At 40.1% G+C, this 27,892-nt stretch overlaps 2 protein-coding genes across 8 annotated transcripts in view; one reads left to right on the forward strand and one right to left on the reverse strand.

Moving 5' to 3' along the window:
* Positions 1 to 225: 225 nt before the first annotated feature.
* Positions 226 to 15,475, reverse strand: WDR12 (WD repeat domain 12). Its single transcript, XM_007071846.4, has 13 exons — positions 14,907 to 15,475; positions 13,902 to 13,996; positions 12,947 to 13,041; positions 11,771 to 11,877; positions 10,462 to 10,577; positions 9,938 to 10,092; positions 9,547 to 9,592; positions 7,557 to 7,642; positions 7,202 to 7,342; positions 6,985 to 7,090; positions 5,756 to 5,888; positions 3,517 to 3,589; positions 226 to 2,574 (listed from the first exon to the last, which is right to left on the reverse strand). Exons 1-13 carry the CDS (start codon positions 15,137 to 15,139, stop codon positions 2,497 to 2,499), a joined length of 1,464 nt encoding a protein of 487 aa, XP_007071908.3. The 5' UTR covers positions 15,140 to 15,475; the 3' UTR covers positions 226 to 2,496.
* Positions 15,435 to 27,892, forward strand: part of CARF (calcium responsive transcription factor) — a 51,073-nt gene continuing 38,615 nt past the window's right edge. For 2 of the 7 annotated variants that reach the window (XM_037912007.2, XM_043524785.1), the window contains exons 1-3: positions 15,435 to 15,550; positions 21,472 to 21,593; positions 23,289 to 23,513. In XM_037912007.2, the coding sequence (XP_037767935.1) occupies positions 21,483 to 21,593; positions 23,289 to 23,513 (336 nt within the window). In that variant the 5' untranslated portion in view covers positions 15,435 to 15,550; positions 21,472 to 21,482. The other 5 variants (XM_037912011.2, XM_037912010.2, XM_007071845.4 and 2 more) reach the window with 4 other exon arrangements.

Consider the following 27,892-nt stretch of genomic DNA (forward strand, 5'->3'; position numbering starts at 1 on the left):
TGCCCAGGCCTATGAAACTGAGTGTTAAAATGAGTTCACTCAGGGGATGTGATGGGGGGTGGAGAGGGAAGGAAGGCAAAATTATTTATGTGCCTCCATTAATCTTAAAAGAACCCTTGTGTATAACCTGTACTTATTTTGTCTGTCAAAGCTACAAAAATAAGTGGAAACTAGAACTATAGGTCATTCACACACTGGTAATTCAGAGAAATAATACTCACTGACTGATGTATCCATTTTTTTAATTGGCTGTTGGTGGAGAACACAGCTAAGCAGCAGTATCTTTGATTACAACACAGTAACAGCTCAAATGATTGTGTTCGTGAGATTTTTTTTTCCTATACAATTAAAATGTATATTTTAACCTTTGGAACATTATTTACTTCTAATCATTCATATCAGAATGCATGTTTAGATGTCCATGTCACTATACATTCAAACCACGGACCTTTTTTTTCTTCCAAGTTAAAAATAAATCAGAAAATAGAATTTTTCCCTCAGTTACTTTTATAAAGACTAGGCAAGAATGTAAATTACAAACCTAGAAATGGGATACTCTAAAAGGATAAGGAGAGCAAACTGATCTCTGAACCCCCTCCATCAACTAAAAGGCCATTCTGTCAGTCTTTATTCAGTCAAGACCCCCCTGTTTAAATCAGTTTTGCTAAAGGATTACATGTCTAAGCACAAAAATACCACATTTTTACATTCTTTAAAAAAAATAATTTAAACCCACAGAGCTAAATTCTATCCCCTTTCAGCCCCTTTTAATAATTCATAAATGGTTTTTGCTTCAATTACTTTAATGTCTTTAATTGCTGTCAGAGAATCTTGGAACAAATCTAAAGTCTTTCTTTACATGGGTACCACCTGTAGCACAGGCAAAGTCTGATTTTTTCAGTCCTCAATGAAGAATGATATGGGGACCTCTATTCTTAGCCTGTAACTTAACTATGTTGTAAAAATATTAATCTTATTGAAAACCAAGACCTATATCATTTTTAAAAAATGCAAAAACTCAGGCTTTAAATGTTTGGGGTTGGTTTATAACAAGAATGTGTAGTTTAGGAATGATTAGTTCCTTTGATACCCAAAACTATTTGTATACTATTTAGTGGGGCAGAGCTCTTCCACTAGCGCTTGTAATGAAAACAGTACCATCAGGGGAGGAAGTGAGCCCACGTGAATGTCTAACTAGTTTGTTGCAAGATTGAAGCCTTGTGAAATTTCTGTATTTTCCTCCCCCCAGAAAACAGGTGAATTGTTGATCTACATTCTCTAAAATAAAGCTGATTGTGCATTAAATGCCACATCCTCAACCCAGCTAAATGCACAGATTGCTTCTACTAAATTGAAAAGAAAATTCCCCGATGCAAGTTATGTGCTGATGTGAAAATATACCGAGAGAGAGAGATCTGAGCACTTAACTTGCTCTTTGTTACAGAAGAATGTGTTCTAGTACTGAGATTCTCAGGCAGCTCCCACACGTGTTGAACCCTTATTATTTTATAGGAAATATTACTCAGAGGACACCAGATTAAGGTGATTTACTAATTTCATGTGGGGGAGGGTAAGAGGAAAAAAAATCATATACACAACTCCTTGGGGCATCCAGCTAAGAACAGACAGTTACAATAAATGGATCTGATAAAATGTTGCTTTGTCTGCAGTCTTTTTGCCAACTGGTACTTAGAGCTTCGCTTTGGACTGGGCACCCTATACTGCACAATAAGGGTTTCCCTAGCAGTTGGATATTCCATTAATGTATTACTGTATAGTATGTTAATCTGGCTAATGAATTGACTATTTTTTTCCAATATCAGCCAGTAATTTTTTTTAAAATGTACATTTACACCACCTTAACTTATGAATGACAGGAACCAAAGTATTCTATTTGCCAATAAAATCAATAGAGAGCACCTTGAAACTATAAGGGTGACCTAATTTGCATCACAAGCCTATTAAGGACCTTATCCTAATTCCAGTGGAAGCAGGATCAGACATTGTTCAGGGGTGAGGGGTGAATCTTGAGTTAATAAGCACCTCCAGCCCCCACTGAAGCAACTGGAAATTGTGGAACTCAAGTACCTACTTGAGTTCAGACCATAATATGCTGAACTTTAGATAAAAGCTTTATAAAAAAAGAGAATGTGAATACAAAATAATTTAGTCTAGTGATTAATTTGTCTAGCAATCTCAGTAACACTTTACTTTTAATAAACTCCAATGTTCTTTATATAGTCCTTATGAGAGAAAAGGGGACAAACGTTTGATTTCAATATCAGACCAGACCAGATAAGGGTGAGGTTCCTTGGTGGTTCTGTCTTTCTGTTATAAATACATATACATGTTGCTATAATACAAAACCAGAAATGGCTGCTCTCCGCTACAAAATAGAAGTAGACAGTTTTTCTAGGAGGCAGCTTTCTTCAGATGCTGGACTGTAGGTTATCTAGAAACTTCCAACAGGTTAGGGCTACTTCTTGCCATTCATTTTCATGCTCCAACATCAGAGGTTGTTGCTGAATATCTATAGGCATACAGCTTGTTGTCTGCCCCTCCACTCAACAGCAACTGTAATGGGGAAAAACAAGTTGTGCCCATTGTCAAACCAAGTAAATATCCACACAGTTTTTGTCTCTGGGCAACACCTATGAGCTGAATAAATATTTAAAATTATTCCTCAGCAGTCTGATTCTGTTTTTCCTCTGAAGAGCTAAATAACAGGAGTTAAACAATGGTGATGTGAACCCTGTAGTCTGTTTTAATTGGTTCAAATTCAGAAATAATACAGCCTTATATCTTACCCTCCTACTAAAACCACTTAGAGAAAGGTAAAGCTTATGTGAAAATGTATAAGGCTTTCACTGCTCTGCCACATCTTAGTCTAAGAGGTAGGGCCCCTGGGACTGTGGAGTTGGGGTCTCCAAAACCTATGCTGTGCTTAGATACATGCAGCTGGGCCCCAAGGTAAACATCATGCTCCTGCCCATACCACAAAGAAGTGGCAGCACACCTTTGCCAGGTCCAGCTGCCTGTGCATGCTACCTCCATAGTCTAATGCCACAGAGGAGAAAATGCTGCTTAGAGGAGCACAGGAGTAATTTTCATCATAAGTTCCCATGTCCAGAGAAAGAAACATGCCACCTTGAGTGGCTGTTCTGACTTCCACCCTTCCTTGATTTTGTCCCCCTAATACTATGGTGCAGAGCTTTCCTATAATCCCCATGGATGGGAGGGGGTGGCCATCTGGTAATGATACCAAATAACCACTTTTCCCCTATAGAGAGTCCACCCTAACCCATCACTCTACAATTAAGGCCTTCTAATCTCCTCCATGACATATAAGCAAAAGGGAGAATACGATCCACACACACCAATAGGAGATATCCAATAGTAAAAAGCTCATTGTTGTTCTCTAGTTTAGAATTAAACATCAATCATACCATTATCAGCCCCTTTCCCATCCAAAACACACACATTTAAGGAATAAAATCCTGTTCCTCAAGTTCTTACCCCTGCTTCTGTCCATTCCACACACAAAACCTTGTCTTCATGAGCAGCCAAATCATAGAGAGGAGCCTTGCAACTGATAAGATAGACATTTAGAGTCATAAATCATAAAATTAGGTAAAATTATATACAAAGTTTTCGCTCCTAGAAATTCTGGGTTTGAGCACACTATAATCTTGTAACATTTAAAAACCATACTTCTACCACTATATTTCTTGGGGGAGAACAGAATTAAGCCATCTGCTGGTCTTCCCAACCACTGAATTCAGACAGCAGCTGTTCCTGATTCTAGTATGTATTTCTGTACGATTGTGTCTACATTAGGTAAGTGGATAATTGGTAACTAGACCAGTCAGATAGCATCAGTGGTGCAGGATGTCTACACAAGACATGCTCTTTTCCCCACATGCACACTTGGACTATATTACACTGCCTTTTGGGTATACTCTGGAGCAGTGACTTGTTGGAAATTTTGAAGGGCCTTCTGGGAGCCCAGAGGAATTGTGGAATAAAAGGTCAAGCTCCCATAAGGCTTTGGGTAACGGTGCCCTTTCCTACTTCTTTTCACAAAATGGAAACCAGAGGTGAACACTTAGCTCTCGTTTCTTACTCGATAAGAAAGGATTCTGATGAGGCTATTGAAGAGCAGTTGCAAAGCATCTGAGGCAAGGCCATGGAGAATGTTCTGAGAGCACCTCCAGAGCAACAGAATCAGAGTCCAGTAGCTACTGACAAAACCTTTGGTGCCCCCACCCTGGAGTAGCTAGCTTTTATGCAGTATCTGAGGATTATATTCACTCAGGGAATGCAATTTTTGGATCCTGACCAGGGCCATGGACTGGTGAGAGAAAGTTGTTCAAGGTGTGGCATCAGGAACAATAGGTGCATAACTCAGAATGGAGGAGGAAACAATTCACTGTACTTCTGTGGTGAGCTAGCCTTAACACTGCAGCACCAACGCAACAGGATGAAAGCTCTGTTCAGTGTGGAAAAGAATGGTGACTCCTCTGTGGCAGCTGACTACCCCAGATGGCTACTGGTGAGTAGGGCACCATTTTTGTGTTTGGGAAGTCTTGTGGGACCTGTTGTTGAGAAGGTGTGCATGGTAACCCAAACATCAGATATCCACAAGTCTATGAAGTCCAAGACACCTCCCCAAGAAGCTCACATGAGTTTTGATCTCTACTCCTGCCATGTTCAGCATAGGAAAAAATCAAAAATAGTTTTCACCTGCCTGCAACTTGTTTAATGAGATTACTAGGTATACAGCTTATTATAAATTGATTATGATTGATTATGCAATCAAACCCTAGACCAATTACCCCTTTCAAGTCAGATGTTGTTTGACTTAGACCAGTGGCTCTCAACCATTCCAGACTAGTGTAACCCTTTCAGGAAGTCTGATTTGTCTTGGTTACCCTCAAGTTTCACCTCACTTAAACTACTTGCAAACAAAATCAGACAGAAAAATACAAGTGTCACAGCACACTATTACTGAAAAACTTCTTACTTTCTCATTTTTATCATAAAATTATAAAATAAATTGATTGGAATATAAATATTATACTTACATTTCAGTGTATAGTATATGGAGCAGTATAAACAAGTCATTGTCTGTATGAAATTTTAGTTTGTTCTAACATTGCTAATGCTTTTTATGTAGCCTGTTGTAAAACTAGGCAACTATCTAGATAAGTTGATGTACCTCCTGGAAGACCTCTGCGTATCCCCAGTGGTACATGTACCCCCGGTTAAGAACCACTGACCTAGACCTCTTGCTTTTGCAAGTATCTGTTTCAGACACAAACTACTACTTTCCTTGCAGCTGTGTGTTATGAAATGTCCACAATGGGGAGCAAATAAAACTACACACATTAGGCTCCTTCCGGAAGACAGATACTCCTAAAAATCTTGCTAGCATAACTAAGTTTTGGTTTTTTTTAAATTAACCCACTAGCAAGATTACTAATGAAACCTCTTTCTACGTCATCTCACTCAGTGCAATATTGCCACAGAAATCCTGGGTGGGAAGGTCAATGCAATTGATTTCAATGTCAAGCCACAGAGCTGCTGGCAAAAGGCAAGTGCATTTCTCACTCTTCTATTAGGTGTCTCTGATCTCCATAGGGATTTCAGAAATTTAGCTGGAGTCTCCATTTAACTTCCCCATATGCTTTTGCTGTGTCACAAGGCTATATGAAACTCTAAGTGCTACCTGTGAATATTAAAGAATGGCATTTACCTCCTTGTGTCCCAAATCTTGACAATGTTGTCCAGAGAACCTGAGATTAGCTGTTGCTCATGTGTGGGGGACCACTTCACAGACGTCACCCAGCCAGTGTGAGAGGTCAAAGAGAGGAGTACCAAGGAACCATCTGGGACAGAGAAAATAAAAACCCACCACCCCAATTTACAGAAATGTATACAGGTCAGTTTAAAGATATTTATAAAATCCACCAGTATATGAGAAGCAGTCAAGATTAACATATATGGGGGCCGGGTAGTTCTTCCTGCTCATCATGCCATAATATTGCTTCAAACAGCATGAGAGGTTAAAACACACACACGCACGCACACAAGCTCCTGTAGAAAAGACAAAAATCTAACCACCTTCTTGTTATCAAAGAGGCACATTTTCCACTGTTGAAAGAGTTTCTTTGATGAAGATGACTGAATAGCTCTAGCGATCAGTAATGGGATATGGAGCCTTTTATCTCTAGATTATTGGTTCAGATCTGCCCTGGTTTGTAGTGGCTAAAAAGACATTACTGTCTGGCTTATGATGTGTGGTAGTCTCAGTCTAGATTACGAACTGCGATGATTGGCAGCCATGTCAGACTTGTAAGGAGCCCAAAGATTGATCAGACATGTAATCAGCTATTTTTTCACTTCTATGGATGGTCTCCCCTATTCAGGGTTTAGGCACCCTGGCAAAACAGTGGCATTTAACCCACTGATAAATAGTGACTTTAGATTTCAAGGCTGTTAGCAGGGCAGCTTTCAAAATTTACTAAAAAAGGAATGTCTTTAAAAGAGAAGAATTTGATTTGTTTTCCAAGTTACTATCTAAAGAATGAAAGTTATTAAGAATGAAAAAGTCATGCCTCAAAAAGCAATAGTACTTATAATAGCCAATTAAATTAGCTACTGCTGTGGTCAGCTGAAACAAGGCTCACCCAGAGAGCAGGCAGGGAATGAGGGTAGCTTCTCATCACTTTACACAGTCATGGGAGCATTTTTGCAATGGAATGTGGAAAGGATCTGGGTTCATACAGCTTTCCCTGTCCCCACTGTTCCTGTTAATTTTTGGCTAAAATGGTCTAGTTCCCCGGTTAGGAAACACTGTTACAGACAAATACCAAAGTTTGTGTGTGCATCTCATGAAATGTGTTAAGATGTACTCCCTTCTCTCAACACACGTTATGAATTTGAAAAGTCATTTGTGTTACCCACACATTCACTTTTGCTCACCTTTAGTGCGGGGATCCCATAATCTAATGTGTCTGTCAGTACTCCCAGATGCTAGACGTCGACACAGTGGTGAGTAGGAGATAGAATTAAACACTTTGTTTCCGGTCTGCATAAGAAAAGAAGTCATAAGGTAGGAGCTACTCTTGTACAAATTCTAAATTCAAACTGAACTGGTGAGGAATTTGGTGAAAAGTTTTAACATATAAAGAAATCTCACCAAAGTTGATTTGAGACCTCCTGTTTCCACATCCCATATTTTAATTGTGTGATCCCATGATGCACTACAAATTTCTTCAGCATCTGACCACAGCACAGAGGAGATGGCTTCAGTATGGCCAGAAAGAGTTGCAATGGGAGTCTAGAAATTAAATAAAATATTAAGATCAGAAAAATAGTGGATTAGTTATGGTAGAAAAAACATTATTTCACCAAACAAATATGTTTGTATGTAGATTAATTTTCAGATATTTCATCAGAAATGTCCCCCTACACACATTTATCAAAAAGGGAAAATGTTTTCCATTTCCATGCTTTTCAGTTGAGGTTCTACGTAAATCCTGACCACTTCTTACCCTGGTTAGTCCAAGCTGTTCAATTTTCTGCTTCTTCCTTGGTCTGTTTGCTGCTTCCTCTATTTCATCCTCTTCATCTGTAGGCACTATGATGGAAAGAAAGTCAAGCTTGATTTAGAAGTGTTTGAAATACATTCCCTGCTAAATATTTACATGGGCCCCCCATCACCATAGTATCCAATTGCCTGCCAAACATACATTTAATCCTCAACCCTCTTGTCAATTAGATCAGTATTATTATTCCCATTTTACAGCTGAGGAATTTAGGCACAAAGAAATTAACTCAGATCTTCTAATCCCAGATGAATTCCTCATCTACAAGACCATCCTTCCTTCATGGAAAAAAAACACAATAATTCCATCCTATATTCTGTACACAGTCACTATATTTTAATTTATACATTTATTTATATATAAACATAAATGGGCATTTTGAAAGGAGGCATCCAACTGGCTAGCGAAGGACTGTATGGTTATTTTATGTCACCAGGTCAGGATCAGTTTAGTCAATTTATTGTCCCTCAAATCACAATGTCTATGAAAAAAGATTAGGAAAAGAGTCCACAACTTCTTAGTGTCCATATTAAAAACTACAAACTGTACGAGCCTATTGAACGCTAAAATCAGTAGATACTATTTGGAAAAAAGACACCCAGTTGGCAGTTATACCTGAAATCTAAGTGTTTAAGTTAAGTTTACGTCATGACCTTGTAATTACATCTGTGCAGAGGTCTGCCGCATTATGTCAGTGCAGATTGGGGGCTTTAATCTGTTTTAAGTAAGACAGTGTCAATTATCGCAGAAAAAACAGAAGTTAAATTGTTAAAACTGAACTGTCTAACACAATCTTGATGCAGTTACTGTTTCACCATACTAAATGACAATAGTGAGGAGAGGTTGCCTCCCTCTGAGACTGATGGGGAGGGACCACTCCCCCACCCTCAGTGGGTGGATCCAGGCAAGCCATGCCCCCCCAAAAGCAGAAGGACGGGACAGGAAGTTTAAAAGGCAGGCCCTGCAGCTCAGTTGGGCCTGCTGCTGAGTCAGAGCTCTACAATGGCGAGGATCCTGAAGGGGTGTTGGGACTGCCACTGAAACTGGGGAAAGGAGGAACCTTAGGAGATGGAGGTACAACCCCAGAGGAGTAGCAGGAAGTAGCCCTGGGGCACTAGACATTAGTCCGGTTTGGTTGCCAGAGTCTAGGTCCGTGTGTTTCAGTGGGATCCCTGCTGACCCAGTGGTGACGGGTTCTGCTAGCCAGGGCCCATGGCTAGGACCCGGTGGAGTAGGGTGGGTCTGGACCTCCCTACCCCCTGCTACCAGCCCTCCCCTGGAGTTGGTAGCCTCCCCACCTGAGGCTGGATGGCCTGAGACTGCTTGTTGCTCTGCCCTGCCCAGAGGGCCAGAGCCCCTGAGACTGCTAATTCCCCTATTGAGCATTGCATTTATAGGCACACTGTAGTGAGCCCCCCACCCCAAGATTGATGGGGAGGGATGGCCACTTACCACTACAGCGACAAAGAATAAAAAAGGTTTATGCGCATGCTTAACTTTGCTACCATGAATAGCCTCAGGGATTTCAATGGGATCACTCATACACATGATAGTAAAGTTATGTATAATGTTTAAGTGTTTGCCTTAGCTTTCATATAGGCCTCTAGACCTTAATAGCATTTTATAGATACTATTGAATCCTCCAAACAACTCTGAGAGGCAACTATATTTAAGGGAAAAAAACCCTGACAGGAACATAAATTTTATTCTCAGAAATAGAAAATGTATAAAAGCGGTAACATTTCAAAGTAAGAGTTTCTGGTGTAACTGAATAACTATATACATAAATAAAAACTTCAAAAGTGAAAAATTAAGACATAATACCCATTTAAAATAAAATCTATTCAGAAGTTTGTCACTGAAGATAATTACATTTTAAAACTCTAAATTAGAGCCAAAAATCCCAGGCAAAGTATTCATAAAATATTCATCTTACCTGCAGACCAGATCTTTAACATCTTATCCCAAGATCCACTGCAGAACTAGATAAACAGAAACTCTTTATTAAAAAGATTATGTAAAATCCAACTAGTTCACATAAGCCACAGAAAGTCATCTTTCTGCTCAATGCTACCAAAATCATCTTCAGCTTTTTGTGCAATATTAAGGGTTTTATGTATCTTTTCTTTTCAATACTGCACATTATTTCCATTACATCAAATGCAAGGCTATCACCAATTAATACATAGGTTTATACAAATTGTACACACTTAACATATGACCAGTTCTCATGCGGAGGACAAAAATGTGACTTTTAAACATAAACAAGCAACACAGAATCCACAACTCACTAGCTCAACACAGACCTCCTTCTGCAAGTAACTCACTTTAGTTCTTGTGCAGTCAACTGCTATAGAGTCCACACTTCCAGCATGTCCTCTACAGCAGTGAAGGGCTTTCACTTTGTTCCTCTCTACATTCCACTCCCACAGCAGGATAGTCTGATCCAGAGAGGCACTGAGTAGCAGGCATGACAAACTATCTAAGGAAGAAAGAAAGTGCCAACATACAAATCCAATTAATGAAGTCTTTCTAAAAAATCCTTTTAGAGGAAGCAAGATTAAGATTTTAAAAAATTACACAGTGACCCAATACAAATTAAGAGATTCATATAAATATCACAAATTTAAATGTACAAATACTAATGAAGATTAACTTAGAATATGTAAATAGTTATTAGAAAATACTGGAGTTTGTTTAAAAAGTACTGAGGGATTTTATTGAATTCTTTCATTTTTAATGTGACAAGCGGTGCTTACAATAGCTGTAACATTTAGGTTGGCAATTGAACCTGTATGTTTTTCAGTAAATTGCTGTAGCCCCACTCCCAACCAGTATAAGGTGTACTGACCTTTTTTCACCCATGTCACATCTTTCACCACCTCTGTGTGCCCAGCAATTGTCATGATGGATTTTCCTTCTAAAGACCAGATTCGAGAAGTCTGATCATAAGAGCCCGTCAAGATCCTAGGGGATACAGATATTAAAACATTCTTTAAAGCCAATGGTGCATCATGGGAGATCTTTTCAATGAGACACTTAGAGAATATTAGTATTTTCAATCCATTAATAAATGGGGGAGTGTCAGTATAATCAATAGTGAACAACAGCTCTGGAAATATCTATAGTAGAACCTCAGAGTTACGAACACCAGAGTTACGAACTGACCAGTCAACCACACACTCCATTCGGAACCAGAAGTACGCAATCAGGCAGCAGCAGAGATGGGGGAAATAAAGCAAATACACTACAGTACTATTAAACGTAAATTACTAAAAAAAAAAAAAAAAAAAAAGTAAAGTATCATTTTTCTTCTTCATAGTAAAGTTTCAGAGCTGTATTAAGTCAACGTTCAGTTGTAAACTTTTGAAAGAACAACCATAATGTTTTGTTCAGAGTTACGAACAATCTCCATTCCTGAGGTGTTCGTAACTCTGAGGTTCTACTGCGGTAGAAAAGACAAGTAGTGTCGTCAACATTTCTTTAAAGCACTCCAAATAAGGGTTTTGAAACTATAGTAATAACTTAGAATTAATATTTGAAGTATTAAATGTTGAAATGTGAGAAATAAATGTAAAAAGACGGCAGGATGTTATTGTTTTATTCAGGGAGATAGAACTCATGAGTAGCACTGAAGATATTAACTCACGGGTTCTCAGACTTTTGTACTGGTGACCCCTTTCACACAGCAAGCCTCTGATCCCCCTTATATATTAAAAACACTTTTTTATATATTTAACACCATTATAAATGCTGGAGGCAAAGCGGGGTTTGGGATAGAGGCTGACAGCTAGCGACCCCCGCTGTAATAACCTCACAACCCCTTGAGGAGTCCCAACCCCCAGTTTGAGAACCCCTGTATTAACTCATACCAAGAGCAAATCTCATACTCCTATGCATGGTACCTTCCTACTTGCGTTAAAGTTACTGTCAAGGTAGCATGGAGGAGCTCAAACTTCAGCTACTTTCCCAAGCACATGGCCTGCATATAAACAATTGATTTAAAAAGGTAGAAAAATCATTTAAAAGAAAAGAGAAATATGGAATGGGAAGAAAACTATGTTAAAGAGAAGTACCAATAAAGAACTATGGAATCAGCTACAGACAGTGGGAGAAACCAAGATGGAAACTTAAGACTGGCTTAAGTGGGTCTGTGATACCATTCTTCCGTAGCTTCAACACAACTGATCCAGTCGTCATGGAACATGCATTCTTCGGGTTGAGGTGCTGTGTACTTCTCCACATATTCTATTTCCACCACTTCCTCCTGAACTCTCAAAAGACAAGTAGCCAGTCAGTGTACTTTTTCTTTTTAAATAAACAATCACAATGATCTAGTACAGTAGTTCCCAACCACTCCGAGCAGTGATATCAATTGGAAAGACAAAGATATCAACTATACAAGCCAGAGTCCCGTACCTTCCACGCGACTGTGTGCGCTCTACTCTGCCTCAGAGATTGAGCTGCTACTGCAAATGGGGATTCAGGTTGCCCTAACTCCTTGGCAGGCAAGCATATGCATAACTGAACAGAAGGCAGATGGTAGCAATGCATCAGGGCCCAGCACAAAGATTCAAAATTAAGGGCCCAATGCTGCAAACACTTAAGAATGTGTGTAATTTTACTTAGGTGAGCAGTCCTAGTGAAGTCAATAGGCCTACTCATATGATTAAAGTCACACACATGCTTAAGTGTTTGCAGGATTGGGCTCTTAGAGAATGAGTGATACCTTAAGTACAATTACATCACTACAGATCAATGCTAACTATTGGCTTACCAAATTACTACTAATGCAGTGTTTAAAAGTAGCTGCAAATGATTTCCACAGTAAGACAATGTTGTTTCTTTTCTTTTCTAGGTTTTCCCCCACTATGCTTATCATGCTTAGTAGTGGAGTGTCTGTGCTACTTCAGATCATTTGACCCACATAGTGCCACTGGCTACAGACAAAATGGTGACCAAAATGGGACCAGTCTCCCTCCAGAACCATATGAAACCAGACAACAGGAGAAGGAAGTGTCTCAGGTTGCTCAATAGAAAACTCTAGTCATTAGGAGCACTTTCAGGCTCCAAAGCAAGTCTTGGTGAATCCTCCATGGGCAAAAGAATGCAGGGTCTTCAGAGGAAAATAAGGGAAATTATCTGGGCTTCATCAGAAAGACGAAGGAATGCTAAGGAAGAAAAATACATGGAATATTCACAATATGGAGAACTTTCTTAATCAGAACTGTAAACCAGATCAAACTTAAAATCTGTATCTAATTAAATGGTCTAGGTCGGGATCTTTAAATCCCATCATCCTACAGCGTGGTCCACAGAAAGTGCGTATGACTTACTGTTGAGATGTTTTCCGCATCCATGTGTTTGACCAGCGACATACGCAAGAACTGGCCCTTGACAAGGAAATCAAACTCCACATATTTGTGGTCCTCTAAGACAAACAAGAAACAGTGTTTAAATTTCAAGACTTAACTTATACAATCCAGAAAAAAGAGCAATTTTTAGAGAATGAAACTAAATTTAGTTCAAATAAATTGAAGGGCCACCTTCTTCTCCCAGTTAGAACTGTGCAACCCCATGATCTACAAGGGATTACACAGATTTAAGTGAGGGCAGATCTTGACCCAAAGGATGCCTTGGAGAAAACAGCACCTAAGTTTCTATTAGTAGCATCTCTGGAACCAGGACTCCAGGCTTCTAAGGTACTACCTCTTCAATTTTGGTTGCAATTTGAGAAGTTAAGAACAACTTTTAAAGTTTTACATGGGCCGAGACCCAATTATACCTCCATTTCTGTCTGATGGAGCATCTCTGTTGTTGGTTAACCAAAATCCAGGTACCAACCTCTGGAACTTGCCTCCCCTGACTGCTCACCAGGGAAAGAGTCAGGTGAGTTTCAAATAACACTGCAAGGTTTTAGTCAGTCAATTGGATTAAAATTTCTTTTTTTTTCTCTTTCACTTTAGTTGGATGATCTAGACAAAATTATTTTTATTGTTAGCATTGCAATAGTGCCAACAGGGGACGATCAAGATTCCAGTGTGATAAGTACTGTATAAATAGAATGGGGGGCGGGGAACAGTCCCTTCCCCAAAAAGCTCACAATCTAAATAGGTAGCCAGACAAAGGTACTCATGTTCATAGGTCTTTGCAGGAGTGGGACCTTTGTATTTTAAGCCCCTATAGTTTACACATTTATGAAGAGATTCTAAATACTTTAGTATGTGGGTTTTTTTTTGTTTTTAAGTACTCCTTTTTCTAAAAGAGGTAAATCACCTTCCAAATACATACCATGTTTAGCTTCCAGCAATTTATTGATGATGTTACTGAGGTCAGCAATTTCAGAGGTTGCTGGGATAGAGAATGGAACATCATCTACTACATACCTAGAGGGAAGAAAATAGGAATTGACTTATTGAGAAGTGCTGAAACTCACAGCTCAACATGTACAAAATAAGCATAGTATCTAAAAGTCTGTTATACAGCTCTTTTTGCAAGTGAGGGGATTAAACACTTTGCAGTTTGAATGGACATATACTTAATTTGCAGCTGTTTCAAGAATCCTGCCCATCCTGATCTCATTATACTGTATAGTTTAGGCTCCCTTTAGTAAGATTTTTCTGAAGTTCAACTCGTGTGTAGCCAAGCAAGAACCAGGAACACTTTTTTTCACCTTTTTTGAAACCTACTCTCTACCATTCACAAACACAATAGTTTTGGGAAGCTCGTAATGTACACTATAGTATCTCCAAATTAATCTCTAAGATCCAAGCAAAATCTAGCTGGTAGAGAAGCCAGTGGCACTGGGAAAGTACAGAAAATGAGTGAATATTAAAAGAGTTGCTAAAGCCCCACCCCGTTCAACTGTACATTTGCCAGTGCTTATGGCCCTGATCCTATTCCCCCTAAAATCTCAGAGGCTGACTCTGACTTCAGGGGAAGCAAAATGAAGGCCAATGGGCAAATCCTGATTACAGATTTTATAGGAGCACTCACAGATACATTTTCAATTAACTTGTAGGAGTTTATGGAGTTTTGTTGGGAAATGATGTTTGCCAGGAAAGATGAAGCAAATAAATCTATCCTCCCCAACCAACACTACAAAACACGCCCCCACCCAAGTAAGATTTGGCCCTGTAGCAGTAGCCTTAATTTCCCTTCTCCTAGCTGCTCTCCTTCCCACCCACCCCCCACGGCGGTGGCCTGCACATGGTGTGCGACCGCTCAGGACTATGTCAGTGCCAGGCATCGCTCATCAGTATCGTTCCCCCGGCAGTTAGGCCACCCCAGACTCACTTGTGGTTGTCGGTGAAGAACCGAGCCTGGAGCTGGGCCATTGGGTCGGAGAGGGCGAGGCTGGGCCGGGGCTGTGTGTGTGTCTGTCTGTGCCCAGCTGAACACTGACGCGGGGTGCAGGACAGGAGGCTGACCCCGGCTGTGAGCTCTCTCTCCCCAGCCAGCGGAGCAGAGAGAGCACGTGTCTCGGAGCCGCAGTCAATCAGCCCGGAGCAGGCGCCCAGATCGAGCATTCCGCCAGCGATTAGTAAGGGCTGCTCTTAAGGGCCGCCGTCAAGACGTGCTGGACGCTCCGACCCACCAGTTCCAGGCTGGGTGAGAATGGGGTGACTTGCGCACGCACCCACGCTGCAGCCTGTGAGGCAAATGCAGAGACCCCAACCTCCTTTAGGGCAGGCTCCCTGGAAACTACCAGTCCCAGCATGCAGCGCGGCCCAAGAGGATGAGAATGGCAGTCAACAAGGTGTCCCGAGACTACAATTCCCAGCATGCATAGCGTGGGAGGCCACAACTCCCAACGTGCTACGCGCCGCCTCACAGATGGGTAGCGATTTCTTCCCTGTGCATCCTGTTTGCTTCAGTAAGGGCATTTGGGGGCCAGTATTTCCGGGTTGTACGGTGGCCTGTGGGGGCCACATCACACGGTAAGGAGTGCGTTGCTGCGCCTGCGCTGTACGGCTATCTCCATGGTGGTGCCTGCGAGAGCCAAGACGAGGTTGAGTAGACTCGTTCTGAATTTTCTCTCCGCTTCCCTGACTCCCCTGCAGGGTTCGCGGCAGCCGAGGCGGGAGGAGCCGCGCCCAGTCTGCCCTCCCCACCGCCCCCGCGCGCGGGCGTTCTGGCTCCCAGCGCTGCCATGGGGCTGTGGGGTGGCGCCGCGGAGGAGGGGGGCAGCCCCCCGGTGCTATTGTTCTGAGGGGCCAACATGGCGGGGGCCCGGCTCTGCCCCCGGGAGGCCCTGGCAGGGCGGCTGTCCGCCCTGACCGCCGCCCGGCGTGAGGCGAGGTAGAGCCGCTACCCTGCCCTCGGCCCCGCACTGGGGGGATGAACAACGGAGTCCTGGCTGGACGCGGCCCGCAGCCCCTCAGCGTGGGGACGGACGGACGGACGGACGGGGGGGAAGAGGGGTAGTTAGGACAGGACCCGCTGCCTGTCAGGAAGGGGTGAGGGGGCGGGTCTGGGCAGGACCTGCTGTGCCCCTTGGAGTCAGGACCTGACCTACTGTACCCCTTGTGGGGGGTAAGAGATTAAGGGTTCAGGTTAAGACCCATGGGGAGATGGAAGAGTGGGTATCAAGCCTAGATCCCACTGCCTTCTTCCTTTTGAAGCGGAAGGCTTTTGCTGTGTTTATCCATGAGACGTTTACAGGCCCATTCATCATTGTTTGACATTTCCCTCTTCAAATTGTGTCCGTAGAGTTGGTGACACAGCCCCTGGGATGAGTGCATATAAACAGGTATGCACACCTCCTGTACAATTCTCTAGGAAAAAGAAAAGGAGTCCTTGTGGCACCTTAGAGACTAACTAACAAATTTATTTGAGCATGCTCGGGGGTCGAGTTATGCAACCCCTGAGCATGCTCGGGGGTCGAATTATGCGACCCCCGAGCATGCTCAAATAAATTTGTTAGTCTCTAAGGTGCCACAAGGACTCCTTTTCTTTTTGCAAATACAGACTAACACGGCTGCTACTCTAAAATTCTGTGGGAGATACTGATTTACTGGTGTATACTTGGGTATGTTTCATGTACTTGTTCACTGTTGATGATATACTGATGTAATTTGGTGAACCTTAATGTTCATGTAACAACATCTAAAAATAAAGTTTTATTAAAATCAAATTTGGTGGATTTTAAAAAAGTACTGTAATTATAAGTGAATTCAGTATGTTGGAAAAAGGTGTTTGGCTGGATACCTTGCATTTGTTTGATTCCTTTTGCATCTTGTTAACGGTTAGTTATGGCCTCGCTATAAGTCAGTAGCTGTGTCTGTCTATAATGTGTGATTGTTCTGTGGATAAACTGAGAAGGAAGGATTGTCTTGGTGTTTTAAATTAGTAAGATACGCTGTCTTCAGAAATACATATTTAAAAAAGTGGCGTCTTGCCAGTGTAATTGATGTAAATGCTTTTTTATTTTTTTATATCTGTAATTTGTACACCTAGTTAATGATTGCAGAAAGACACTAAGCAATGGTTTTTCCACAATTTTTTTTAAAAGCCTACTGAATAATTACTATAGTTTATAGGAATAACATGAAAGGCACTATATAAGTTGGTCAGCAGTTACTGAGTCTTTCTTAGTTCCCTTCATGACAAAGATTAAGAAAATTTTGGTTATATGTTACAAATATGTGTGTGGCCAATGTAACTCATTTTCATTGAGAAGGCTATGACACTTGAATATGCTCAATTACTTTACTGTCACTTGTGCCTATTAGTAATGATTTAGGTGATATAGAAATGTCTCATAAAACACACTTCTTTTGCGGGGGGCATTTAATTGCATCGAGGCTGTGTCACTGTCTCAAACTGTTTCTTCTAACTCAGCACTATTTTCCTGGAAAACTGGGGACAATATTGCTATTGATTCCTTGAGTATGACATAACTAGGGCCCTACCAAATTCATGGTCCATTTTGGTCAGTTTCATGGTCATAGGATTCTAAAAATCTTAAATTTCATGATTTCAGATATTTAAATCTGAAATTTTACGGTGTTGTAACTGTAGGGCATCCTGATCCAAAAAGGAGTTGTGATATTGCTCCCCTTGCTTCTGCGCTGCTGAGAGCGGCGGCTACTGACCAGGAGCCCAGCTCTGAAGGTAGAGCTGCCACCAGCAGCAGCGCAGAAGTAAAGATGGCATAGTATGGTCCTGCCACCCTTACTTCTGTGCTCCTTCCTGCAGAGCTGGGCCCTTAATCAGTAGCTGCCACTGTCTGGCCACGCAGCTCTGAAGGCAGCAGCAAGAGTGGCATGGTATGGTATTGCCACTCTTACTTCTGCGCTGCTGCTGGCAGGGCACTGCTTTCAGAGCTGGGGCCTGGCCAACACTGTTGCTCTCCGGCTCCCCAGCTCTGAAGTCAGCACAGAAGTAAGGGTGGCAAAACCGTGACCCCCCCCCAATAACCTAGTGACCCCCCCGCAACTCCCTTTTCGGTCTGGACCCCAAATTTGAGAAACACTGATCTCCCCCCGTGAAATCTGTATAGTATAGGGTAAAAACACGCAAAAGACCAGATTTTCATGGCTGTGAATTTGATAGGGCCCTAGACATAACTAACTTTAAAACTTTTTTTTTCTATCGTAAGATGGAAATAAGATCAGCAGCAAGGTGTTTACTCATCATAACTTCTCTTATTGGAAATATGAAATTGCACACATCAAATTTGATTGTACCTTTGTTTGAAACTCCAAGGTTCAGATTTCAAGAAGTCTTTGTATTTTTCCTGATCCCCTTTTGTTTTTTCAGTGTATGCTTCTTGTGCAAAGCATGCTTATCTGCCAGAGCAGTGGAATAACACCTGTCCCTTTTGCAGCTCAGTTTTCTTCTCTAACTACAATACCGTAGTCATGAGAATAATTAGAAGTTCAGTTCTAAATCTTAGTGCTCCCATCTGCATTTAGGGACCGCTCTTTCCCTGCCTTGAGTAGGAGGCCTCACAATAATAGATCTATGGAAAACAAGAGCAAGGCTTGGTAAGAGAACTTAAAGTCACTTCAATCTGGAACTGCTACTCATTGGGAACCACTGCTTGTTATGTCCAGGTTACTATTTCTATTAATTGATACCTAAAAATGTCATAAATTTCTAAAATGTTGGAAAAAAGAAAATACACAAAATAAATGATAAAATATTCTGGGTGAAAAAAATTAATAAACCCATCATAAAATTTTAGAAAATAGTGCTCTGACTAGAGTAAGAGCTTCTTATAAGTCCCTCTCTAGAGTTTGGTGTCCTACACAAAATAAGTTAGTTGGCAAGAACATATAGTACATTACTAAAAGAACCACCGCTATTGGTGACCATAGTCTCATCAGAGTAATAGAGGACTGAATGGGCATTGTCTCTGTCTACCGTAGGCTTTTTTTCTTCTTCACTAACAATTCTCATCAAAGCTACAGTGGTTCAGCTCCACTGTCAACTGGGAGAACTAGCATACCACTGGATTCCAGGTGGTAGCTATTATTTTAAGTCTCCTGTTGTGTAACCCTTCTCAGAACAGGTATATATTTCTCTTTGTTTAACACCGTAAACTCCTTGCCTGTGCTAGCACTTCCACTTGCCAGTGTTTGTATCTATAGAACTGAACCAGTGATAGCAACAGTGGTAAATTTTAAAATTTCTTCCTGTAGACGTAGCCATTGGCTATAAACTATCCTTTTACCCCACAAGGTGGAGCTGAGGCCTATTGGCCGGGTACTGCAAGTGTTTGTGCTGTACCTATCTGACACACCTGCAGAGAGCACTGCTTTCAATCCAGCACTACAGAAACATTAAATTCATTCATACACACACAGAAAGGCCTATAGAGGAAACAATATGAAAATAGAACTTCATCCTCAACATTTTATATAATTTATAGTATAAAATAAATGTTTCTATTAAATAATCCAGATATATTTTATAGCTTTATTTCAGATTTGTAAATGTTGCATCAAAGGGAGAGGGAGTTATTTGGGTATAGAGGTTGACCCAGACAAAATCTTCAACATATGTGTAACTGAACTGTCTGATTTGAAGAACATAATAGCAACTATTATTTTGTAATCTATTATTAAATATTTATTTACTCCTAAATGAGATATTAAAATTACATCTGTGGAAAGCCATTTTGCAGACAGTACACTTAATTTTTCTCAAAAGGCTAAATTCTATTGCTTAGACTAAAACACATTATTTTACTATTTTTATTAGAGAGATTAATAATACATTTAATACTAATAAAATTCAATTTCCAATCAATTATTTTCTGTTGCTCTTGACATCCTTAGTATCTATGGCTGAAACTTTCCATATTTGGTCTCAGCCCCAAAAGTGAAATTATTTTGAAAGTTTAAGCTAACTGTGTTCAAATATTTTGGCAGTATGGGAGTGTTGAGGGGGAAAAAATGCTTTCCCTCTGCGATCTGGTTTAAACATGGAAGATATTCGAAATTAGGAACCTGTCATTTTGTATAGTAATTGAGAATTTTAAAAAATTCAAGTTTGATGAAAATAGGTTAAATAAATTTAAAGATATGTTTGAAGTTGGAATGTTGTTCAAATGCATTGGAAGAATTTATCTCTGAAGGGTGATTCACTTAGCTCCAAAAGCCAAATAGGTCAGGCTTTCCTCTTCCATCCACCTTGTGTGGCTTAGCCAGACGAACTTGTGTGCTCCACAGGCTGAATGTTTCTGTTCAAATAATTTACCAGCTAACCTGATGGAACTTGGAAGCTCTGATGATGAAGGAAATAGAGGCTGAAAGGCAAAGCCAAATAGGTCCAGTTACAGCAATTTATCAGCTCCACTGATAAAACTGATGGAATGTGTAAAGCTTGTACAATATGCAAGCTACATAACCATGGAATACTTTTTCTTATTAAAAGAATGTTATTTGAGGAAAAAACCCTGGAAAAAATCAGGATACCAAAATTAAAATTTCTTCTACAAAGATGGCCCTGTTTTATGCCATGTATATTTCATGGTGTGTTGTGCACTTTAACATACAGAATGAATTAACTCACCGGGCGTTCTATTGGTCATTGCATAAGATAAAAAGTGCTCAATCCAGGCAAAATTTAGGTCCTGCAGAAAGTGGTGGGTATCACTTCTCTTTGTATGCTTGAGTGTTGTGTTCTGGGAAACTGTGCTGCTGGAGGTGCCTTCTGTGGAATTAGAGGTACAACTGAAGTTCTAAGAGCCTCTGGCACTTTTTCTGTTCATCCCATGGTCCTGGCCAAATTACAGTTTAGGTAACTTCATTCTTCCTGCCTAAAAATGCCACTGGTAAATTAGCAGAATAGATGTTTGCCTTCATTCTGACACAGTTAAGTATTACTCTAAAATAGTTGTTCCATTTCACTCCAGAGTTAGCAGAATGTCAGAGATGGGTGAAGCAATTCTTGTGTGTTCATTGTAAAAAATCCATTCGTGAAAATTTTATAGAGTGCTTTCGTGATCCCTCTGGATGAAAGACATTAATTATATAAATGTATGTGGTCACTTTTTGTATAAAACTACATATATGCACAAACAATAGATCAAAATCTGCCAATCTTACTAAAGCAAAACTTTTTGCAGTAAGGGCCTATCCATGATCCTGTAGAAATCAATTGACATTTTTCTTGGGTGAGAACTGAATAAAGATATGTCAGGTTTTGGCACCTTATGAAGTAAGGGCTATATCACAGTCCTGTGGAAGTCAATGGGAGGTTTGCCATTGACCTCAAATGGGATGAGGCTTTGCCTGAATTCATAAGATCTACATTCAAAAATAATAAAAAATAAATGCAGTAACCTATAGGTTAAAGTAAAAGTACATCCTGGATGGGAGGCTGAATTAAAGTACTGTGACTTTTCCAGGCTACCCTGTAATGGAAGAAAATGGAGTTGACCATGACGTCAGCATGGAAACATCTAATGACTTACTGGTAGTCAACTGTAATAGTACAGGAGAGTCAGAAACAGATGACCAAGTGTTTCAGGTGAGAGATTAGTTGAGACATCACTGTGTTTGAAGCTAGTTTCTTTCCATCCTCTGTGAAGAGTCTACAACATAATAATAACCTGTTTACCCTGCACATCAATAAGCAATCTGTTTTTCTCTCATTATTTCACAATGGCTTTACACAACATATACTACTGCCTTTACATTGATTTCTAATACAGATTAATTTGGAATGAGTGAATGTCTGGCATGATTCTCATCAGTTTGCATTCTGATAGCAAAGCTAGAAAATCACATAAAAACACTTTGTCTTTCAATGGGTGTATTTGTATTAACTTTTTTCATTTTAAAAATTATTGAAAGATTTTCCTTCTCTGATGGAAATATCCATTGAAATGAGTGGGAGCTGTAGGTATTCAGCACTTATGAAAATCAGGCTGTATATATTTGTGCACATTTTGATGTAGGAGTCTAATTTTAGGTACTGAGGAGTGAGAATTTTGGCTGTAGTTATCTATTTCTAATCAAAATGTCTTTAATCCAGACAACATGCATATGTGTTTCTTAGTTAATTCTACAATTTGCAATAATTCTTTTGGCAATGTGATCCTGTATCCTGGCATTCATTGCCATTACTCTAATTTATTTGTAGGCCCCAAGCCACAAATCTTTTGTTTATTGAAAGTACAACAATGGGTACTAGATTTTTCATGTATGTGGCCAGTTTCTGACCTGCATATAGAACTTAGAAACATTTTTCCAGTTATTAGAATTTGTCATTAACAAACTTTCTGTTGTACCAGTGATTAGGTCATAAAGGTTCAGAAAATAATGAATGTGTGATTACTGGAAGAAGTTAAGCAAATTCCACTCTTCTTTTTTAGGTTGTTCAGATGACATTAAACCACTCCATCATATGGGTTTCTTACAAGAGAGCTGTCTACTTTGGAGTTCTTATACATTTTTTCCCTTCAGTCTAGTATTGTTTCTGAGTGCACCCAGATTGCTAATAGTGCAGAAGCTTCCTAGCTTCAGCTGATAGCTGCTAAACGAAAATGGAATGCGTATAACTAGACCAAGTTTGACAGGTTTGGTGAGATCATAAATATAGATTTTAAGAGACATTTACATAGCCCATTGCTTCTTAGTCTTGCCATATGCAGCTTATGCATTGTATTGCTTTTTTGTACTGCCTCCATGCTTCATATTCTTATATAAAATTTGACAAAGATACTGTGTCAATTTCTATGTTGTGGTTCTATTCACAGCCAAAAATGAAAGTATTGTTTTGAGACTCAAGTAGTATATTTACAGCTTTTTAAGAAATTTGAACTAAAAATGATTAGGGATTTTTAAAATTACTTTTGGAGATTATATTAGCTAATTCCCCCCCCGTTTTCCTTTTATTCCTTTGCCCTCCTACTTGGTTTTAAGTCTTCTGGGTGGATCCAGGCATGTTATTTTGAAATGTAACTATTTTTGGAAGCAAGTCTTGGGTACAAGGAGTTTTGCTTCACCGTAGCAGAGGCAGAAAATAATATTTTCATCACGGAAGCAGGAGCAGAAAATAAAATCACTAGCCAATAGACACTTGAACACTTGGGGGGAAAGTTCCCTATGAGAATGAAACGTAGCAAGTAATCTATAAAATATATTTAAATAATTATTTAAAATAGAAATAACAAGTTGATACTAAGATTAAAGTATATTTCACTGTTTTTCCCTGTAAAAGCATCTAACCTGCATGGATTCCAGGGATCCATCATTTGAACAGAATGACTCTCCAGCAGTGTTGCCCATCACAGTACATGTTTCAGACAATTCATCTGTGTCATCGAATACACCAGTGCAGCTATCCCAGGCTCAACCTCTTTCCACAGAAGAGTTCCATCTGGTAGACCAGAATGGCCAGCCTCTGTATGAACTACAGTCACTAGGGGATTCCAGTACACAGATGGTGAGTACATATAAAACCACACACCTGCTGAGCTCACAAAAGAGAAACAATGTTCAGGACAATTGTCCTGAAGTGGTTTAGAGTTTCTGTATAAAAATGTTTCCGACTCTGGGAACAAGGTGATGCTTCTCTGAGTGGTTTATTTAGTTCTCAGTTGCCTCTGCTCAGGTCTCCAGGTCCTGAGCTAAGCCATTATTGACTTTAATTCATAAAAATCTAATGTGCTTTTATCATATTCTCAAACTATATAGAAGACCATCTCACAGTGGGAACAGTCCACAATGCTCCCATTCTTCTTTCTCCCCTTTACTGCTTACTCTTTCCTCTTCTTTCTACTGCTATCCTATGAGCCACTTTTGCTGAATGTTGGGAATTATGAACACACTCAGTAGATTATAAACTTTGTAATGATCCCTTACAAGTGACCTTTTGCATGAAGCATATTCCAGTTACATTATGTTCACATTCCAAGCATATTTTTGTTAGGGGGCTTATTCCTTCACCCACTTACTTCCCTGGTCCTTCTCGCATGAACAGAGAGCAACAATACCCGAAGTCCAAAGGTGCAAACAATTCAATGTTTATTGGGGTGAACTTCCAGCAAGCATGATTCCGGTTTCCTTCCTTAGTGTCCACCTTCCCAGCTCTGACACCACAGAGCCTTACACCTGTGTCCTTGTTCCCACTCCTGCCCTTAGCCAAACATGATTCCAGTTTCCCCACCCCCATTCCCTGTTCCCATTTACCCCTTTAGCAAAACATGATTCCAGTTTCCCCACCCCCATTCCCTGTTCCCATTTACCCCTTTAGCAAAACATGATTCCAATTTCCCCACCCCCATTCCCTGTTCCCATTTCCCCCACCCACACACCCATCCACTCACTTCCTGATTGACTGCAGGCTATATAGTAAAACTTGAGTTCTGCTTTGCTATACCTTAACCAAATCATTTTCCTGAAATTTAACTAACCAATCCTAACATATTGTAACATGATTATGTAACCAATTATATCCCACCACCTTAATTAGTTTACACCCAGCAAAATTAATTATACAGCAGACAGGAACAATCACAGAACCAGACAGAGATTATACAGACAAACAATAGCAAAGTGGGAACTATAATGACAAAACGATACAGAAATGAGGATTTCACATCCCAGCTTTTGATAAGTGAGTTCTTGCCAGACAGGATGCTATCAAACTAAGTTTCCTTTTACATTTTCTAGGCACTTCCCTTTCTCTGGAGGCGATAGGCACTATCAGGACAGGATTGTATTCCTAACAGCCCAATAGCACCTTATTTCAATGTGACTAGTTTGGAATGTGAGGATGTGACCGGTCGCTTCCCAGCTTATGGCTGCCTCTGCTGCTTAGCCAAAGGCCTTAGCCTAAGAACAGGGCCTCAGACTGTCACAGTAAGAGAAGGACCTTACACTGGCAGACAATGATTTTGATTCTTTCTTTTATACCTCTATAACTAGCCAAGTGATAAGAATACACCTAAATTCTTAGAGTACAGGCCTGAATATATATATCCTAGCAATTTTCATAAAGCATATAGAGTGCAACGTCACACCCTCCTCCTGAACTTACTGCCAGAGACTTGGACACTGTCCATGGCGGAGGCAGTAAATCTAAAATTCCTTTTTTTTTTTTTTTTTTTTTTTTTGGACAGGGCGTTTGCTACCAGTTCTCTTTTTTTCTCCTCCTGAGCATCTTCCTGTGCTTCAATCTTTTTGTCTTTTAAATCCAGTGCTTGCTGGTGTGCAGCCCTTTGTTTGTCTGTTTCTGCCTTCATGGCAGCCTTTTTCCGGGAAAATTGCAAATCAATTTTCATTTGTCTTTCCTTGAGACGGTCACTCGATGAGCTGGGATACTACAGAGAACAACCCTTCTGCCAGAATAGGCGCCCCTCCACTCCTGTCTTGCTGAGTTAGATGCTCCGGTCAGCTTCAGCACAGACCTAGAGGTTGGGCCACACCTCACAGCAGTTCACTGAAACTGAGATCCACTCAGCTCAGGGGCTTCTTAGTTAACAGGGACTTTCCAGCACCCAGTGTTCAGCCTTCCTTGGCAATTTGCAACCTGTGCAGTTCTAGCTTCTTCTGATCTTCACTCTTACTTATTTTGCTTACTTTTCTGTCCCTATTTCCCTTACCTGAAATAAGCAAACAAAAATAACAAACCGGTAACCACTTTGTCTGTTCTCCAGCCAGCTCACTTAAAACTCACTTAAAATCACAACCGGTGTCTCAAAGCAATCAGCTGTGCACAGATCCTGCTCAACTACGCCACTGTGACGGGTTTGGTCACAGAGACCCCTTGGGACTCTTACTTGATGTGCTGAAACTACCTCTGAGCCCATTTTCCACTGCCAGCTGGGACTCCAGAACCCTGCCTTGTTGAGCCAGACACGCTAGTCTGCTGCAACACAGACCCAGGTCTGGTCCACGCCCCCAAAGCTGCAGACTTTTTAATCAAAAACTGCTCAGCAAGTCACCTATCTCCAGCACCCCGACACCCAGCTCCCAATGGGATCCAGACTCCAAATAAATCCGTTTTACTCTGTATAAAGCTTATACAGGGTAAACTCATAAATTGTCCGCCCTCTATAACACTGATAGAGAGATGCACAGCTGCTTGGTCCCCCAGGTATTAGTCACTAACTCTGGGTTCAGTAAGAAGCAAAAGTGATTTTATGAAATATAAAAAGTAGGATTTAAGTGGTTCCAAGTAATAACGTACAGAATGAAGTAAGTTACCAAGCAAACTAAAATAGAACACGCAGGTCTAAGCCTAATACGTTAAGGAACTGATTATAGATAAAATCTCACTCTCAGAGATGTTCCAATAAGCTTCTTTCACAGACTAGTCTCCTTTCTAGTCTGGGCCCAGTCTTTTTCCAGGTACAGTCCTTGTTCCAGCTCAGGTGGTAGCTAGGGGATTTCTCATGACTGCAGCTCCCTTTGTTCTGTTCCACTCCCTTATATACCTTTGGCACAAGGCAGGAATCTTTTGTCTCTTTGGGTCCCCACCCCTCCTTCTAAATGGAAAAGCACCAGGTTTAAGATGGATTCCAGTAACAGGTGACATGGTCACGTGTCCTGTGAGACCCCAAGCCTTCATTCTACCTGGCCTAACTCACAGGAAGGCTTGCAAGTAAACAGAGCCATCTACAGTCAATTGTCCTAGCTAATGGGAGCCATCAAGATTCTAAACCACCATTAACGGCCCACACTTTGCATAATAAAATAGGACTCTGAGCTATATTTCATATTTCTAGTTTCAGATACAAGAATAATAAATTCATATAAATAGGATGAACACACTCAGTAGATTATAAGCTTTGTAATGATAAGCTTCCTTACAATGTAAGCTTCCTTACAAGAGACCTTTTGCATGAAGCATATTCCAGTTACATTATATTTCACACTTATTACCATATTTTCATAAAATCATATAGAGTGCAACGTCACATATGGCATCAGCGGTAAGTCAGCCAATGATATTCTTCCTCTTCCTTTCTCCCCTGATTAATTTACATATAACAATGCCTCACAGGTCTTACATTTTCTCTTTTTTTAAAGTTAAAAAAAAAAAATAATTGATCCGAAGTTTTTTGCTGGTATATACTGTAGATCTACAGAAAATTACAATTAAAAAGACACCTCACTCATCCAAATTTTGTGTGTGTGTTTGTTTTTTTTAAAAAGCCAGATACCAACCCAAAAAAAAGTTAGAAATAGAAGATGAATATTTATTAGGTAGGGCTTACCTTTTTCCATAGGCTAAAACTATTTATTACCTCAGAGAATATCTACCATAAAGAAAATAATTTGGTTTGCCAGGTTTCCTGAAGAATGTCCTGAAACTTCTCTAATTCCAGCTCTTCCATAATACGTCATATCAGTATACAGCAGTTTTATAAGACTATAGATTTGAGGAAATTGATATATTTTTTACTTATTATACGTGACTATAGCTTTAATTTAGAGAAACAGCCATGATTTTCTGTTTCAGATAGTGAATACACTTTTTAAAAATCCTTTTCAATAGAGCTGGTAGCAGCGTTCAAAGTTTCAAACAAGGCTGTTTGGATATCAGCACAAAATCACAATTGCTTCTCTCTACTTTTAGCTTAATAAATGTTAAGCTTTTAAAAGGTTTTGAGCAGTTAGAAATCATTGACACATATTTTAGAATGTTAAAGTGGACTGTCTTCCATCATAAACCCTCAAATTTCTCATACAGTAAAATCAAATTACTCTGCAAATGTAAAACAATTTCAAAAGTAGTTATTATTCTGGTAGTAACCAAAACATGCTAATGCCACTGAAAACCGCTTAACCAGATCACGCTATATAATTAATATTACA

The sequence above is a fragment of the Chelonia mydas genome, chromosome 11 (assembly GCF_015237465.2).
Source record: "Chelonia mydas isolate rCheMyd1 chromosome 11, rCheMyd1.pri.v2, whole genome shotgun sequence".
NCBI classification, from domain to species: domain Eukaryota; kingdom Metazoa; phylum Chordata; order Testudines; family Cheloniidae; genus Chelonia; species Chelonia mydas.

What these genes read in the sequence shown, in the direction of transcription:
- WDR12 (XM_007071846.4), bottom strand. Translation starts at nt 15,139, where the DNA reads ATGCTCGATCTGGGCGCCTGCTCCGGGCTGATTGACTGCGGCTCCGAG. An exon ending in ATTGCTGGAAGCTAAACATG is followed by an intron (nt 13,042 to 13,901) that starts GTATGTATTTGG and finishes TGTTTGTCTTAG; the next exon opens with AGGACCACAAATATGTGGAG. An exon ending in AACAGCTTGGACTAACCAGG is followed by an intron (nt 7,343 to 7,556) that starts GTAAGAAGTGGT and finishes TTTAATTTCTAG; the next exon opens with ACTCCCATTGCAACTCTTTC.